Source organism: Antechinus flavipes, chromosome 1 (assembly GCF_016432865.1).
Source record: "Antechinus flavipes isolate AdamAnt ecotype Samford, QLD, Australia chromosome 1, AdamAnt_v2, whole genome shotgun sequence".
Taxonomy (NCBI): domain Eukaryota; kingdom Metazoa; phylum Chordata; class Mammalia; order Dasyuromorphia; family Dasyuridae; genus Antechinus; species Antechinus flavipes.
This window is the reverse complement of record NC_067398.1, coordinates 402,122,677-402,136,071: the sequence shown is the minus strand read 5'-3', so window position 1 is coordinate 402,136,071 and position 13,395 is coordinate 402,122,677. Positions and strand designations below refer to the sequence as shown.

General features: G+C 34.5%; 1 protein-coding gene across 2 annotated transcripts in view; it reads right to left on the bottom strand.

Moving 5' to 3' along the window:
- TRIO (trio Rho guanine nucleotide exchange factor) overlaps positions 1-13,395 on the bottom strand; it is a 485,555-nt gene that overhangs the window by 309,879 nt on the left and 162,281 nt on the right. For both annotated transcript variants that reach the window (XM_051969858.1, XM_051969859.1), the window contains one exon: positions 4,264-4,338. In XM_051969858.1, coding sequence (XP_051825818.1) covers positions 4,264-4,338 — 75 coding nt within the window. The remainder of the gene's footprint in view (positions 1-4,263; positions 4,339-13,395) is intronic.

The following is a 13,395-nucleotide window of genomic DNA, read 5'->3' as shown; positions in this document are numbered from 1 at the left end:
AGTATGAATAGTTTTCATTTGTATCTCTCCTACTATAAATGATGTTTTCATGTGGTCACTAAAAGTTTTTAATTTAATAAATAATTGTTGGTTATATCCTTAGACCACTAGTATACTGAAAATTGGCTCTTGAGATTATATCCTTGTGTTTGTCACACACACACACACACACACACACACACAGTACATTAGACTTTTATTTGTGATAACAAGCATATATATTTCTATTCAGATAGTTTGTCTTCTGGTTCTATATCTGGCTGTACAAAAGCTTTAAAATTCTGTATATTAAAAATTGTCTTTTTCATACTTTTTGATCTCTATTCATTGATTATTGTTATTAGCCACAATTGTGAAAGGTACTTCATTGTATTGTCTTCCAACTAAAAAATGTTATGTTCTTTTATATTTGGGTCAAGAATCCATTTTGAATTTCTAGGTATATAGTGGCATATGGTACAAGATGCTAGTCTGAATACTAAATTAAATTTCTGCTACACTGTTTTATAAATTTCCCAACAGTTCTTGTTTTATTTTTAAAAATGGGGGGAGAGGAAAGTCCTTTCCCCAGAAATGTATCTACATAGGTTAGCCAAAGATCAAGCTCTTTTCCCCCAATACTTAATATTCCTAATTTATCTAGCCTATTCTAATGACCCAATAGTTTATTTTACTTAATATATAATAAATAGTTCTGAAGGTGTGTTTTATTTATTTTTTTTTTGAAGGGGGTGGCAAGGTAATTAGGATCAAGTGATTTGCTCAGGGATACAAAACTAGTAAGTCTTAAGATGTCTAAGAACATAGTTGAACTTAGATCCTTTTGACTCCAGGGCTAGTGCTGTATCCACTGAACCATTTAGCTGCCCCAAGATGCCTACTTTATAGTATGGTTTGAAACCTGAATGATGTGGGTGTGGTCCCTTTAAGAATTTATTCCTTTCTTTCTGATTCCCAACCTCTCCTAGTTGATGCATTATCAATCCAAGACCTTTTTTGATTCACTAATCCTGATCCCTTTGAATTCCAATAGAAGATGCCTCCGGCCCATGTGAGCCAACTTGGGACTCTACACACAGGTCCCATTAGCTAAATCTCTCATTATAAAAGAGTTAAGCTGGAATCCTCTCTTGGCAGAGGTTCCAAACATGCCAGCCTTAATGCTTGGCATGCCAGGATTCTTTGTCCACCAGAATGCAGTTTCCAGTGTCCTCATCTCTTTATCCTCATCTATTTCCTTAACCTTACTTGCAAACCCCATAATAAACCTCTTTTATCAATCTAACTTTTCGGGCCTAAATTCTTTTATAGGGAACTCTCATGCAGCTTCTAGACCTCATTTAACTCCATATCCTTGCGCCGAATCCTAAAGGGTTTCAGGGGAGCTCTATTTGACTCCCTGTACCCCAAAACCTCAATTAAACCCTAATTTCATTTAGGTACCCCATATCTAGACCTCATCACTGATAATCCTATGCTTCTCCCATTTAATCTTTTAAAAATTCTTTCGAACCCTTTGAAATTGTAGACCTGATATTCTTTTAGATAACATTTGCTATACTTTTACCTCATTCTAAAAAGTATCTTCTCATTTGATTGACATAGTACAAACTTTGATAGATGTATTCTAATTTACTTAATTCAAAAGAAATATATGAATACCTACAAAAATATAAAATATCCAAATTGCTTCCCTTCAAGAAGCTTACATTCTAAAATAGAGAAACAAAACTCATAAAGGAATGAAAGTCAAGAAAGGTTGCAAGCATAGGGATAGTGAGTAATGTCAATGAACAATCATTTTTTTTTTTTACCTTTAACCTTTCAAAACCTTGATTTGATTAATATTTCTAGAACAAATGGTAAAATACTTATGTTAGAGTGGGGAAGAGAGAGTTACCAGGAATATCATGTGGTTGAGTAGCTAAGAAGCTAGACATAGTGAATTTTTATCAATTACTATGGCCCAAAGATATGAGGTCTTTTGGGAGAATAAAATAGAAGAAGTAATAAGCTGAGCAACATATCAGATAGATAGATGCTTAGTTTTGTGCATGTATATGTGATAACTTCTGCTAATAATTTTTATTTCCTTTCTGATTGTTGTGAAATCAGATATTTACTTTGTATTTTAATAAATTTATTTACCACTTACTTTTTCTTAATCAGATTAATAGTTTTCACAGTTTGCTAGTATTCTAACCATAGCTTTTAATTCTGTTTATCAGTTGTGTAATCTATTTTCAAAATTTTCTTATTTCTTTTCTGATTTTCTATATTTTCTCTTGACTTGTTTTAAGATTAAAATTTTATTTATTTTCCAAATATTTGACTTATATATCAAGTTCACTAATCTTCTCTTTCAAAAAGTTGTAAATATATGTTTTCAGAAACATATTTTTCTCTATTAAAAAACACACTTTTTATACTTTGATCCATTACATATATATTTAACAATAAAATTATTATTCTAATAATAACATTCTAATAATTCTTTACTGATATATGATTTTCAATGTCATAAGTTAGTCTTCTTTTGGGTCCATATCTTTGAGTTACATTTTTATTTCTTTATTACTTTTATTATATTTTGGTCTAAAAGGGATATATGTACTGTATTTGCCTTTAAAAATTTTTATTGTTCTTTCTAGTTTGTGATCAAATTTTTAACATGAGATTGTATTGTGGTACATCATTTAATACTTGCATTCCTTGACAATCCCAATAAAAGTCACCAAAGGTCAGTATTTTGTTTTTATTTATTTTTCAATTGGATTTTTCAAGATCTGAGAGAAGCACATTAAAAGTTTTCCACAATTTTTTTCCTATTTCTATTTTCATCTTTTTTTTTTTTTTTTTTTTGGGCAATCCCTAATTTCTTTTTAAGTTAGATGCTATGCTTTGTGGTACTTTTTCACTTAATTCTGTTATATTTTCAATGTCTATGGTGGCTAAGAAAAAGTTTCCCCCATTTTCTCTTATTACCTAATTTTTTTTTATTTGAGATTATCATTATAACTCCTACTTTTATTATTGTCACCCGATGCATATCTGATTTAGTTCTAAATAGTTTCACCCTCTATTTGTCTTTATTTTAAATGTGTTTCTTACATGTGGCAAATTATTGGTTTATATTTTCTTGGTCATTATTGCAGGAAATCTAAGCAGCTGCTGAGTAGGATCTATTTTCCACCTTTATGTTTAAAGGTAGAATCCTTTATTTCTGAGATTTTTAAACCCACCTGAATTTCTTTGCTTTCTAGGTTGAGCCCCAGGGGTTGGTTGTGAAAAACCACTGGAGAATTTCTCATGATAAGGAAGCCAGAAGAAAGCATTATATTTGCATATCTTTTCCACCTTTCTCTTACCCTCTCAAATAGCTGTCTATGTCTTTTGTCATACATCATTTTAAAATTTACCTAAAAAAAAAATAGACCTTTATGGGCATGCAAATGAATAATTTCCTCTACAAAGATCATTAGTCTTCATAGTCTTATAGAATTGACAGGGACACTAAGAAAGTAAGTAATTTGGCCCAATCACCAGCCAGTACAAAGCAGAGGTGGGGCTAGAATCCAATTCTTGCTCCTTAGGACAATTCTACTCACTCCAACATACAGCTTTTCTGTATTACCACATAAAATGTATTATACAAATAAGTGCGATGCTACACACAAATTTGATCAGGGATCTGAGCTGAACTTGAAAAAATAGGAAGGAATTCAACAGGTGAAAAGAAAAATGGGGAACAGACAGATAGAATAAAACTAGGAAAGCAATGGAGGTAGGAAACAATGGCTGTTTGGGAACAAATTTTTGGTTGGAGCATAAAGAATAGAATTACCTAATATCGAAGACCATGACATGTAAGGTAAAATCATGAACTAATTTCTGATAAGCTGATATGGTTAAAAAGAATTAGTCATATCAGTTGATTTGTTTAACTAGTAAATTTACTGAAATGGTAAATTACCAGTAGTTTGTTAAATGAATAAATAAACAAAATTTAAAATCCCATGATTAAGTGACTTGAGTACATCTTTCAATCAGAATGAACTAATTTGTATATTAAAATTCCAAAGAATGCAAGAAGAAAAAAACTTTTATGAAATTGGTTGTTACAAAATGAAAAATCCTTAATGATGCCAATTCCTTAATATTTTGTGGTAGATGATCTTGATTTCAAATATTTAAGCAATAGCTGATATATGTCAAAAGCATTCATAAAGAATAACAAGGCAATTTTTAAAAGTTCAACTTTACCTGAAAGATATGCAACTTTTTCCTTTAAAATTGGCAGTACATCCATAGCCTTCATTTCATCATTTTTGCGAAATCCTGGAATATATAAGGAAAAAATAAAATCAATAGATTATTAAATGAAATTAAACATCTAAGATAATTCTAATGACAAGAAAGGAAGGAAAAAGTATGTATTAAATGTATCAAGCACTTTACTAAGTCAAATATTATTTCAGGTGATCCTTACAATAATACTGGGAAATTGGTATTATTGTCTTCATTTTACAGCTAAGGAAATTGAGGCAGAGAGAAAGTAATTTGCCCAGGGTCACAGTGCTAATAAGTGTTAGAGCTTATACTTGAACTCAGATCTTCCTGACTCCAGGTCTAGTTCTAGCTATTGTACCATCTTCCTAACAATTTAGACATATACAAATTATTCAAATTCCTAGAAATAGCATAATTTAATATAATACATTAATTGAAGTCCACATTTTATATTTCAATATAAGATGAAATTTATTTATAAAAATGTATAGTTATGTTTAAAGAGTTAGGTAAATAGAACTGGTTCTTAATTTTCTTTTTAAGAGTGGAAGAAAGTCATACATGCTATGTTCAATTCTTTTTTCTGTTTCTCCCCCCCCCACATAGTTTTTTCATTTTGTTCTGATTTTTCTCTTCCAACATAGGTATTAATGTGTATTAAAAAAAAATAGATTTTTTAAAAAAGAAAAGTATATCCAAATGATTTGATGTAAGAAGTACCAGAGAGAAGAAGACTAGCAAAGATTTGGATGAGGATAAAGAGAGGGAGAATCACATGCTTTTGTGAGATAATATTTTCTCCTTCCACAGGTGAGAGAAAAATCAATGAAAATTTTAGGAAAAAAAAAAGATTATAAACATGGACATGGGCATTATGGTATAATGCATTCCAATTGTTTATCTGGGAAACTAGTTAAGTTTGATCTTTGTCAACAAATTGGAAAAAAAAAAAGAGTGGAAGAAAATGTTAGTCATTTTCCTGTAATGGGATGAGGCTCGAGTTGATGCACTGAGGTCCCAAGCACGTGAGGCTAAATAGTAATTGGACCATATTCTATTAATATATATGCTTGGAGAAAGAATGGCCCCTGCCCATGCTTTGTGCAAGTCCTGATGTGTTGTATAGGAAATGACGGTTTTGGTGGGTGGAGGCAGGGAGGCAGAGAGGGAAGTAGAAAGAGAGACTGCTGGCTGGCTTCTTGTCACAGCTGCTTACATTACTATCGTGACCCCCTTCACCTCCAATTCTTCTTCACCTCCACTAAGAATAAAGAGCGACGATTTTCCCCTACCCTGAATTCCTGACTCCGGCTGATTTAAAATACATTTGGCGCCCAAGCATGGGAATCAAGGACCCTACTTTCACTGAAGAAGTCTCCAGTGACCAGGAACTTAGACAATGTTTTTCAACACAGGGAACTTATTTTCTCAAAGACTAAACTAGTAGCTGAAATGGGACAGATGCTAGCTAAAGATTCTCCATCCCCCCTTTCCCCCCAAACTCCCCCACTCCCACCCAGGAGTGGCGCTATAGAAAGCCTGCTTAAGCTGATAGAAGCATAAGGGCTACTTATAACTTGGGAATAGATAGCTAGACTTCTGGGTACATTAAAACGCACTTCCCCTTGGTTCTTAGAGGAAGAGCAAATCTCTCCAGATAATTGGGCAACAGCTCTCCGCATATTACAACGAAAACGGCCCTCATTCAATTTCCATCGAGGTATTCTATTTATATAATATAATACAGTTGGCCTTAAAAAATCATATAAGTTACAGAAGAAAGAAAAAAAGCTCTAGGAATAGCCAAATGGGGAAGCCTGAGATAAAGGAGGAAGACAATGAACAGATTAATGACCATATCCCCACAGGGCATGGAGACTTAAGTGAGGCTCAAGAGTGTGGTGACTTTCCACCCCAGGAGGCAGCTTCAGCCCCACATTGGGTGCCAAATGTAATGACCTCATATTTTAAATCAGCAGGAGTCAGGAATTAGGGGAAAATCGTTGATCTTTATTCTTAGTGGAGGTGAAGAAGGATCAAAGGTGAAGGGGAATTGGAGGTGAAGAGCTGCAGTGATAGCAATATGAGCAGCTGTGACAAGAAGCCAGCCAGCAGTCTCTCTTTCTACTTCCCTCTCCGCCCCCCTGCCTCCACCCACCAAAACCGTCATTTCCTATACAACACATCAGGACTTGCACAAAACGTGGGCAGGGGCCATTCTTTCTCCAAGCATATATATTAATAGAATATGGTCCAATTACTATTTAGCCTCACGTGCTTGGGACCTCAGTGCATCAACTCGAGCCTCATCCCATTACATTTTCCCAATAAACAAGCAGATGAGAAGAGAAGAGAAGAGAAGAGAAGAGAAGAGAAGAGAAGAGAAGAGAAGAGAAGAGAAGAGAAGAGAAGAGAAGAGAAGAGAAGAGAAGAGAAGAGAAGAGAAGAGAAGGAGGAAGAGGAAGAGGAAGAGAAAGAGAGAAAGAAAGGAGAGAGAAAAAGAGTAAGAGAGAGAGAAAGAAAAGAAAAAAAAAGGCAAAAAACAACAAAAAATAACAAAACCAAGATAAGAACCAATCCAGGTGTCATAAATTTTCATTCTTTCTTCACCTGACAAATGAGGGAGGAGGCAGAGAAATGACTCAATAACTGCATGGTTTAAGCCAAGAGGTTGACAGTTCCTAAGGGCATGGCAGCGTTCATACTTTTTATCTTCTTTTTCACTGAGCTCATTTTCAATCTTTACATATTATATCTGAGACAAGGAAATTGACCCAGAATCAGGAAGACCGGAGTTAAAATCTTACCTCAGACACTAGCTGTGTGACTCTGGGCAAGTCAATTAACCTTAAATTGCCTCATTTCCTCATCTGTAAAATGCAGATAATAGCACTTAAGCAAGGTTGCTGAGCAGATTAAATGAGATAACATTTCCAGAGTACTTGGCACAATAAATGGCACACAATAAATTGGCTAAGATTATTATTATCATTAAACTCTATTTGGTTCAGTTTCCTTATCTATAAGATTGGAATAATAATAGCACCTATCTCCCAGGATATTTGTGGAGAGAAAATAAGATAATATTTGTAAAGTATTTTGAAAGTTTAAAATGCTATGCAAATGCTAGTCTTTCCCCTAAAAAGTATCTCTCAAGTTCCTTGAGATCAAAGACTAGTTTTTTTGAGGGCTTTTAAAAATATATATTTATCTTTGTATTCCCAGAACCTAGAATTTTTGTCCATGGTGGCCATTAATAAAAGTTTTTGGACTTGTGCTTAATAAGCTGCTAAGTACTAAGAAGGTAGATAAACTGATGTTAAAAAGCCTTATATTATAAGGCACATTCAGTCACAACCCACTCATTTTATACCCTAAGAAACTAAAGTTTTGAGAGATGAAATTCTTTGTCTGGCATCAAATGGTTCAATGGCTCCAGAATCTCCTGATTCCTAACCAGTGTTATTACCCCTAAATTGGTGATGTCACTAATCTCTAACCCTGATGGTAGTATTTGGCTGCTTTACTGAGCTTTCTGAATTTTTTTTTTTCCTAGCATAGGAAATGTAAAATATCATATCTAAAAAAACTTGAAGCAGTTTTTATATTCTGAGTTTATCCACAAGTACAATATTTGCTTCCTTCCTCAGAGACTATTTATCCAATAAGCAATAACTGGGGCTTTGTGTGAATTTATTTATCTCCCTTAAGAGTCAAATCCTATAATTTTCAATTCCTGGCTATTCTAGTAACACCTGTGTGATCTTTGGTAAGTCAATTAAGTGTCACTCGGACTCAGTTTTCTTATCTGTATAATTGAGAATGATGGACTGGGTAAGTTCTATATTTCCTTTTAATTCAAAATGCATGACCCTATGATCAGATGTGTCCTAAAACTAGCCAGGTATGAGGGGCAAAAGCATAAGAAATGGTTTTAGATTCAACATGAGAAGTTCTCACTTGAACATGTGATTCTGGGATGTCCCAAAGTCCAAACTGTTAAGGGGGAAAGAATCAGATAGTCTTTTCCTTTTTACCACCCTGATTTCATTTAAACAAACAACAAACAATGTTTTTTTACCCCCAACTACTTAATAGGTAGATATTTTGACAAAGCTTGAATTCAACAAAGACTTCTGAAATTCCATCAAGTTTTTAAAGCAAGTGCTAAACAAAGGAGAATTCTAACAAAGAACCATGAATCAGCTTAGTTTATTTCATAGATGTTTCTGATGATATAAGAGCTGGGAGGGTGTCCAAGGAATAATTCAGAGAATGAGAAAATCACAAATCCTACTGCTTAGTCTGCTTTAAACGAGAGCAAAAAAGAACCTTTTGGTGCATATGTATTCCTGCTACTCATTTTTATGAAATAATAGTAACACACTAAATAGAGAGAATTCATTTGGCTGACCTATGCCTATAAATTAAATTTTGCCAAAAAGTTTTATCATTTAATCACACTCCACTCTGAATCTGCTACTCATTCCCTCTAATTTCATCACCATGCTGCTAACTGAAAGTTTGAATAATCATATTTTGTAGGCAGAGTATTAAACTCCTCCCAAAGCTTTCTTTTACAGAGTGCAGAAACTGGACATTGAGGGTCACTTCACAAGCATTTGCTACTCTTTCCTGTGCCAGGTACCCCAGATCCTTCCTAACCCACTTGTCTCCTTCCCCAGTTAAATTGTAAATTCCTTGAGAAGAGGAACTGTCTTTCTTTTTTAAATTATATCTCTAGAGCCTGGAACATAGTAGGCATTTAATAAATGTTTATTAGATAATAATTAACAATCTTGAAGAAACAAGCTTGTAATATCTGTGCCCAATGTGGTTGTCAACCAAGTAGTGTTTTTAATCATCACTAACATCTGCCTATATTTTAATTGAAACAGGCCTGATTCAATTAATTCTGTAACTTTCAATAAAGAGCAAGAAGGATTCAGCTTGCTGCCCCGGAGACATATGTATGTAAATGGTGTGTGACCATAAAGGAATTTTTAAAATGGCTTCTGTGCAATTAGAGTGATTTTAGATCACTCTAAACACCCACATCATCTGTTTTTAGCCTTTAAGACCTAGAGCTCACTAGTTTTCTCTCCAAGCAATGAAATACTTTATCCATTATTTCTGAGCTTATGAAAGTAAAAGGGAAACTAAGCAGTAATGAATTATGTCACCTGAATTGTAAAACTACTCTCACATCTTAAAACTGAATAGATGGGAAAAGTCCACATTAAAACAAAGGTTTAGGAGATTTCTTTCAGTTACAGACCCAGACCAGGGCACACTAGCCTTTTTACTTTTCCAAGTTCCAATGGCAGGTTTAACTAAATAAAACTTGTTTGTACTAAAACTTACTAGAAGGGTTAAATAATAATGAATGGAGATAGAAAAGGGGAAAGGATGAAGAAAGTAAAAGAAGAGAGAAAGAAAAAAGGGAAAAGTAAAAGAGAAAAAAAAGAAAAAAGACGTGTAAAAAACAACAACAAAAAACTATTCAGAGGCCACATATTTCAATGTGGTAGCTATGATGGAATGACAAAATACATTTTTCTAGTTTAAATGACATTTTATGAGACTCCAATTATCTACTGAGTCCATTTCTACTCTCTTTCTCCCTACACCCTTTTTCTCCATTTCTGCTCCCTTCATTATCTCTTCTTCTCCTCTATTCCATTCTTTGAACACATGGCAAAACCCTATCACCTTCAGTGATAGTACTTCAGTGGCTTCCTATTACATGTAGGATAAAATACAAATATCTTAGCCTGGCTAATTTAAACCTAAATTATGGGGGGAGCAGAAATTAGCCTTCTAAAATTACTTCACCTGTGTTCTTGTCAAGTACTCTACCTATTCAAAATGGAACTTAAAACTTGTCTGTCTACCCTCTCTCATACCTGCAACACATTCCAACTACTAACACTAACCTGTTGAAATCTGGTTGAAGTCAAAGCTTTACTTGATGCTTTTACTCTTGTTTTAAAGACTAGTGCTTCCATAACTTTTATAAAAAAAGTTAAGAGTATAAGTTTTTTATTAAAAAAAAAAAAAAGAGCAGCTGATTCTGCTTTTCTAGATCTTGAGAACTAGATTGATATTTAAGAAACACACATTTGAGGTCTCCTCAAGTTACCCCCTTGAGAGACTTGATCTGAAGGTTCACAGACTCACCTACTAATCCATGAATTCTAATGTCACTGTCTTACACAGAATGAGAATGTTTCCTGTATTCTTAAGTCAATGAAGAGAGTAACAGAGAACAACCCATGGCTTTAGGGTAGAATAATACTTATCATTCTTGTGATAGGACTATCACAAGGATATTATATCATATCATATTGCTAAATAAACAATATTTACCAGCATTTCTCTGGTAGTTGAGTGGCACATGGGTAGAAAGCCAGGTCTGGAGTCAGAAAGACTCCTTTCTGAGTTCAAATGCAACCTCTGACACTAGCTCTGTAATCCTGGGCAAATCACTTAAATCTACTTGCTTCAGTTTCCTCATTTGTAAAATGGGCTGGAGAAGAAAATGGCAAACCACTCCAGTGCTCTTGTCAGGAAAATTCCTCGTCCAAAACTTGTCCAAAAAGTGAAAAAAGACTAAACAACAAAAGAATTTCCCTATCATAATTTTTTTTTACATATAACATGAAATAGATCTAGGCATACAATAGATGATTAATACTTTTTAAATTTAATTGAAGAAACATGAAGTAGGGTCTCTCCTTAAGGAATAACAGCAACAAATATTCAGTTTCTAAAGTAACTGACAAAAGTCATGGAATCCAAGTTTTCTTAAACTTTTTCCACTAGAGACTCCTTTTCACTTAACAAATTTTTACAAACCCCGGGTATACAAGTATATAAAATAGGCATACAAATCAAATATTTACTGATGATAAATCATAATTCATGACACACACACACACACCCCTCTCCCAATTCAGTTAAAAGATTCAATATGAGGTCACAAACTACAGTTTAAAAAGCTGGAATCTAGTCCAGAGATATCACATATAAGTTGGAACAAAATTAAAATATAACTAGGAAATATTTAGCAAAATATTTAACAAAATAAATAAAAATAAAATAAAATCAATATTTCCTTTTTAAAACTAAGTCAACATGCCTGCTGAAGTGATCTTTATGTATAGATGACTAGGCCATATTTTATCTTATTTTATTTAACAGTACTGATATAGTCCATTTAGCCCCTCATTTTATTCACAAGGAAACTGAGATCCAGAAAGGGTCAATTATTTTTTCAAATTGAAACAAACACTGAATGTCAGTGGTGGGATTCAAATCCAGGTCTCTTCCCAAATTTCCACTCTTCACTGTATCATATTGCTTAGAGAGTGGCTCTTGTGGAAATCTTTAAAAAACAGAAAACTGAACCAAAGGGATACCTAAAAGAAGCACTGAGGAATAATCTAAGTGGGAAGTAAAGGGGCTGATATTTTTTTAAAAGGAAGAAGGGGCCTCTAATAATAGAAGCATATAGTTGGAAAAGCACTGAGAAATTAACTAGCTCAGGCAACTAGGTGGTGCAGTGGACAGAGCACCAGCCCTGAAGTCAAAAATGGCCTCAGACACTGAACACCTCCCAGATGTGTGACCCTGCCCAAGTCACTTAACCCCAATTGCCTCAGGAAAAATAAATAAATAAATGAATGAATGGCTGGACAAATAAATAAATAAATAATAGAATTTACTAGCTCAGCTCTTTCATTTTGTAATGAGAAAATGAAACTCAGAGGAATGATGAAGCACCTTGGACTGGATCAGGCAGAGAGTTGTAGCAGACATGGCACTAGAAACCAAGTCCCCAAATTCCCTAGTCTGCTTGGCCACTACGGCATAAAGTCAAAAACAACAAGCATTTATTAAACATCAACCATGTGCCAAGCATTATGTTTACCACTGGGGATACAGAAAAAGGCAAAATATAATCCTCGCTCTCAAGGAGTTCACAAGCTAAAAGAGGAAATAAGAAGCAAAGAACTATGTACAAACAAGAGACATAAGAAGGCCAACTGGAGGTAGTCTCAAAGGAAAGACCTTTGTTCTCCAAGAGGACCATGACATCAAGGAGGTGATGCCATAACATGCAAGTAAGTTGGATGTAAATGAGGGGCTGTGCAAGGTCACCTGCCTCACTTTCCCCTCAGAACTCTCTGGGTCCAGTGGCCAGATATAGATTAGGATGACTGGAGATGGCCCTGGATGCAATGGGAGACCTTATTCTTTTTAAGCTAAGATCTTCAACAGGTCTCAATTTGAGTGAGGCAATAACCCATTCAGTGATTAAAGGTAGGTAGAAATCCAAGCAAAGAATCTCCTCTTTCTTCATATAGTCCCCCCCCCCCCCAAAAAAAAAAAAAAAACAACCCACAACTAGCTAAATAAATCTGGAAGGGAAAGACCCTGAAGGTTTCTGATCAAAGTAGAAATGACTGCTGCTTAAATCCAATTTGAGTTCATCATGATCCAAACAATGACCAAATGGGCCTTGGTCTAGCACCTACTGGTAGCCAATTAGAATCAATTTGGTTTCGATTTGGGTGGACCTTTAGCTCGCAATTGGAAAGAAGCCAGGGAAGCTCGGAAGTAGAGATGAGAAGGGAAAGGATTCTAGGTATTGGGGAAAGGTAGCTAGTGAAAATATTCCAGATTAATAGAGGACCGTGTGAGAAGAAAAACAGAGACTAGTATTACTGGATTGTAGAATCTGTGGAGAGGGATTGAGTTGTAAGAAAACTGAAAAGGTAGGGAAAAAGTCAGAAAGAAGTTTTTCTATTTGATGCTGAAGGAAAAAAAAAAAAAAACCTGAATTCCAGTAGATGACATGGTCAGATTTGAGCTTTAGAAAGATCAATTAGAAAGTGGAGAATGGTTTAGTGGGAAGAGACTTGGGTCAGGAAGACCAATCAAACAGCTATTGAGATGGTTCAAATGTAATATAAGGAGATTTTTGTTAAGAAGGTGGTATGAAGAGTCAAGAATGACATTTAGGATGTGAGCCTATATAATGGAGAGGATGATGGTACCCTTATGGGTATTAAGAAAGTTAGAAAGATGGGAGGATTTTAG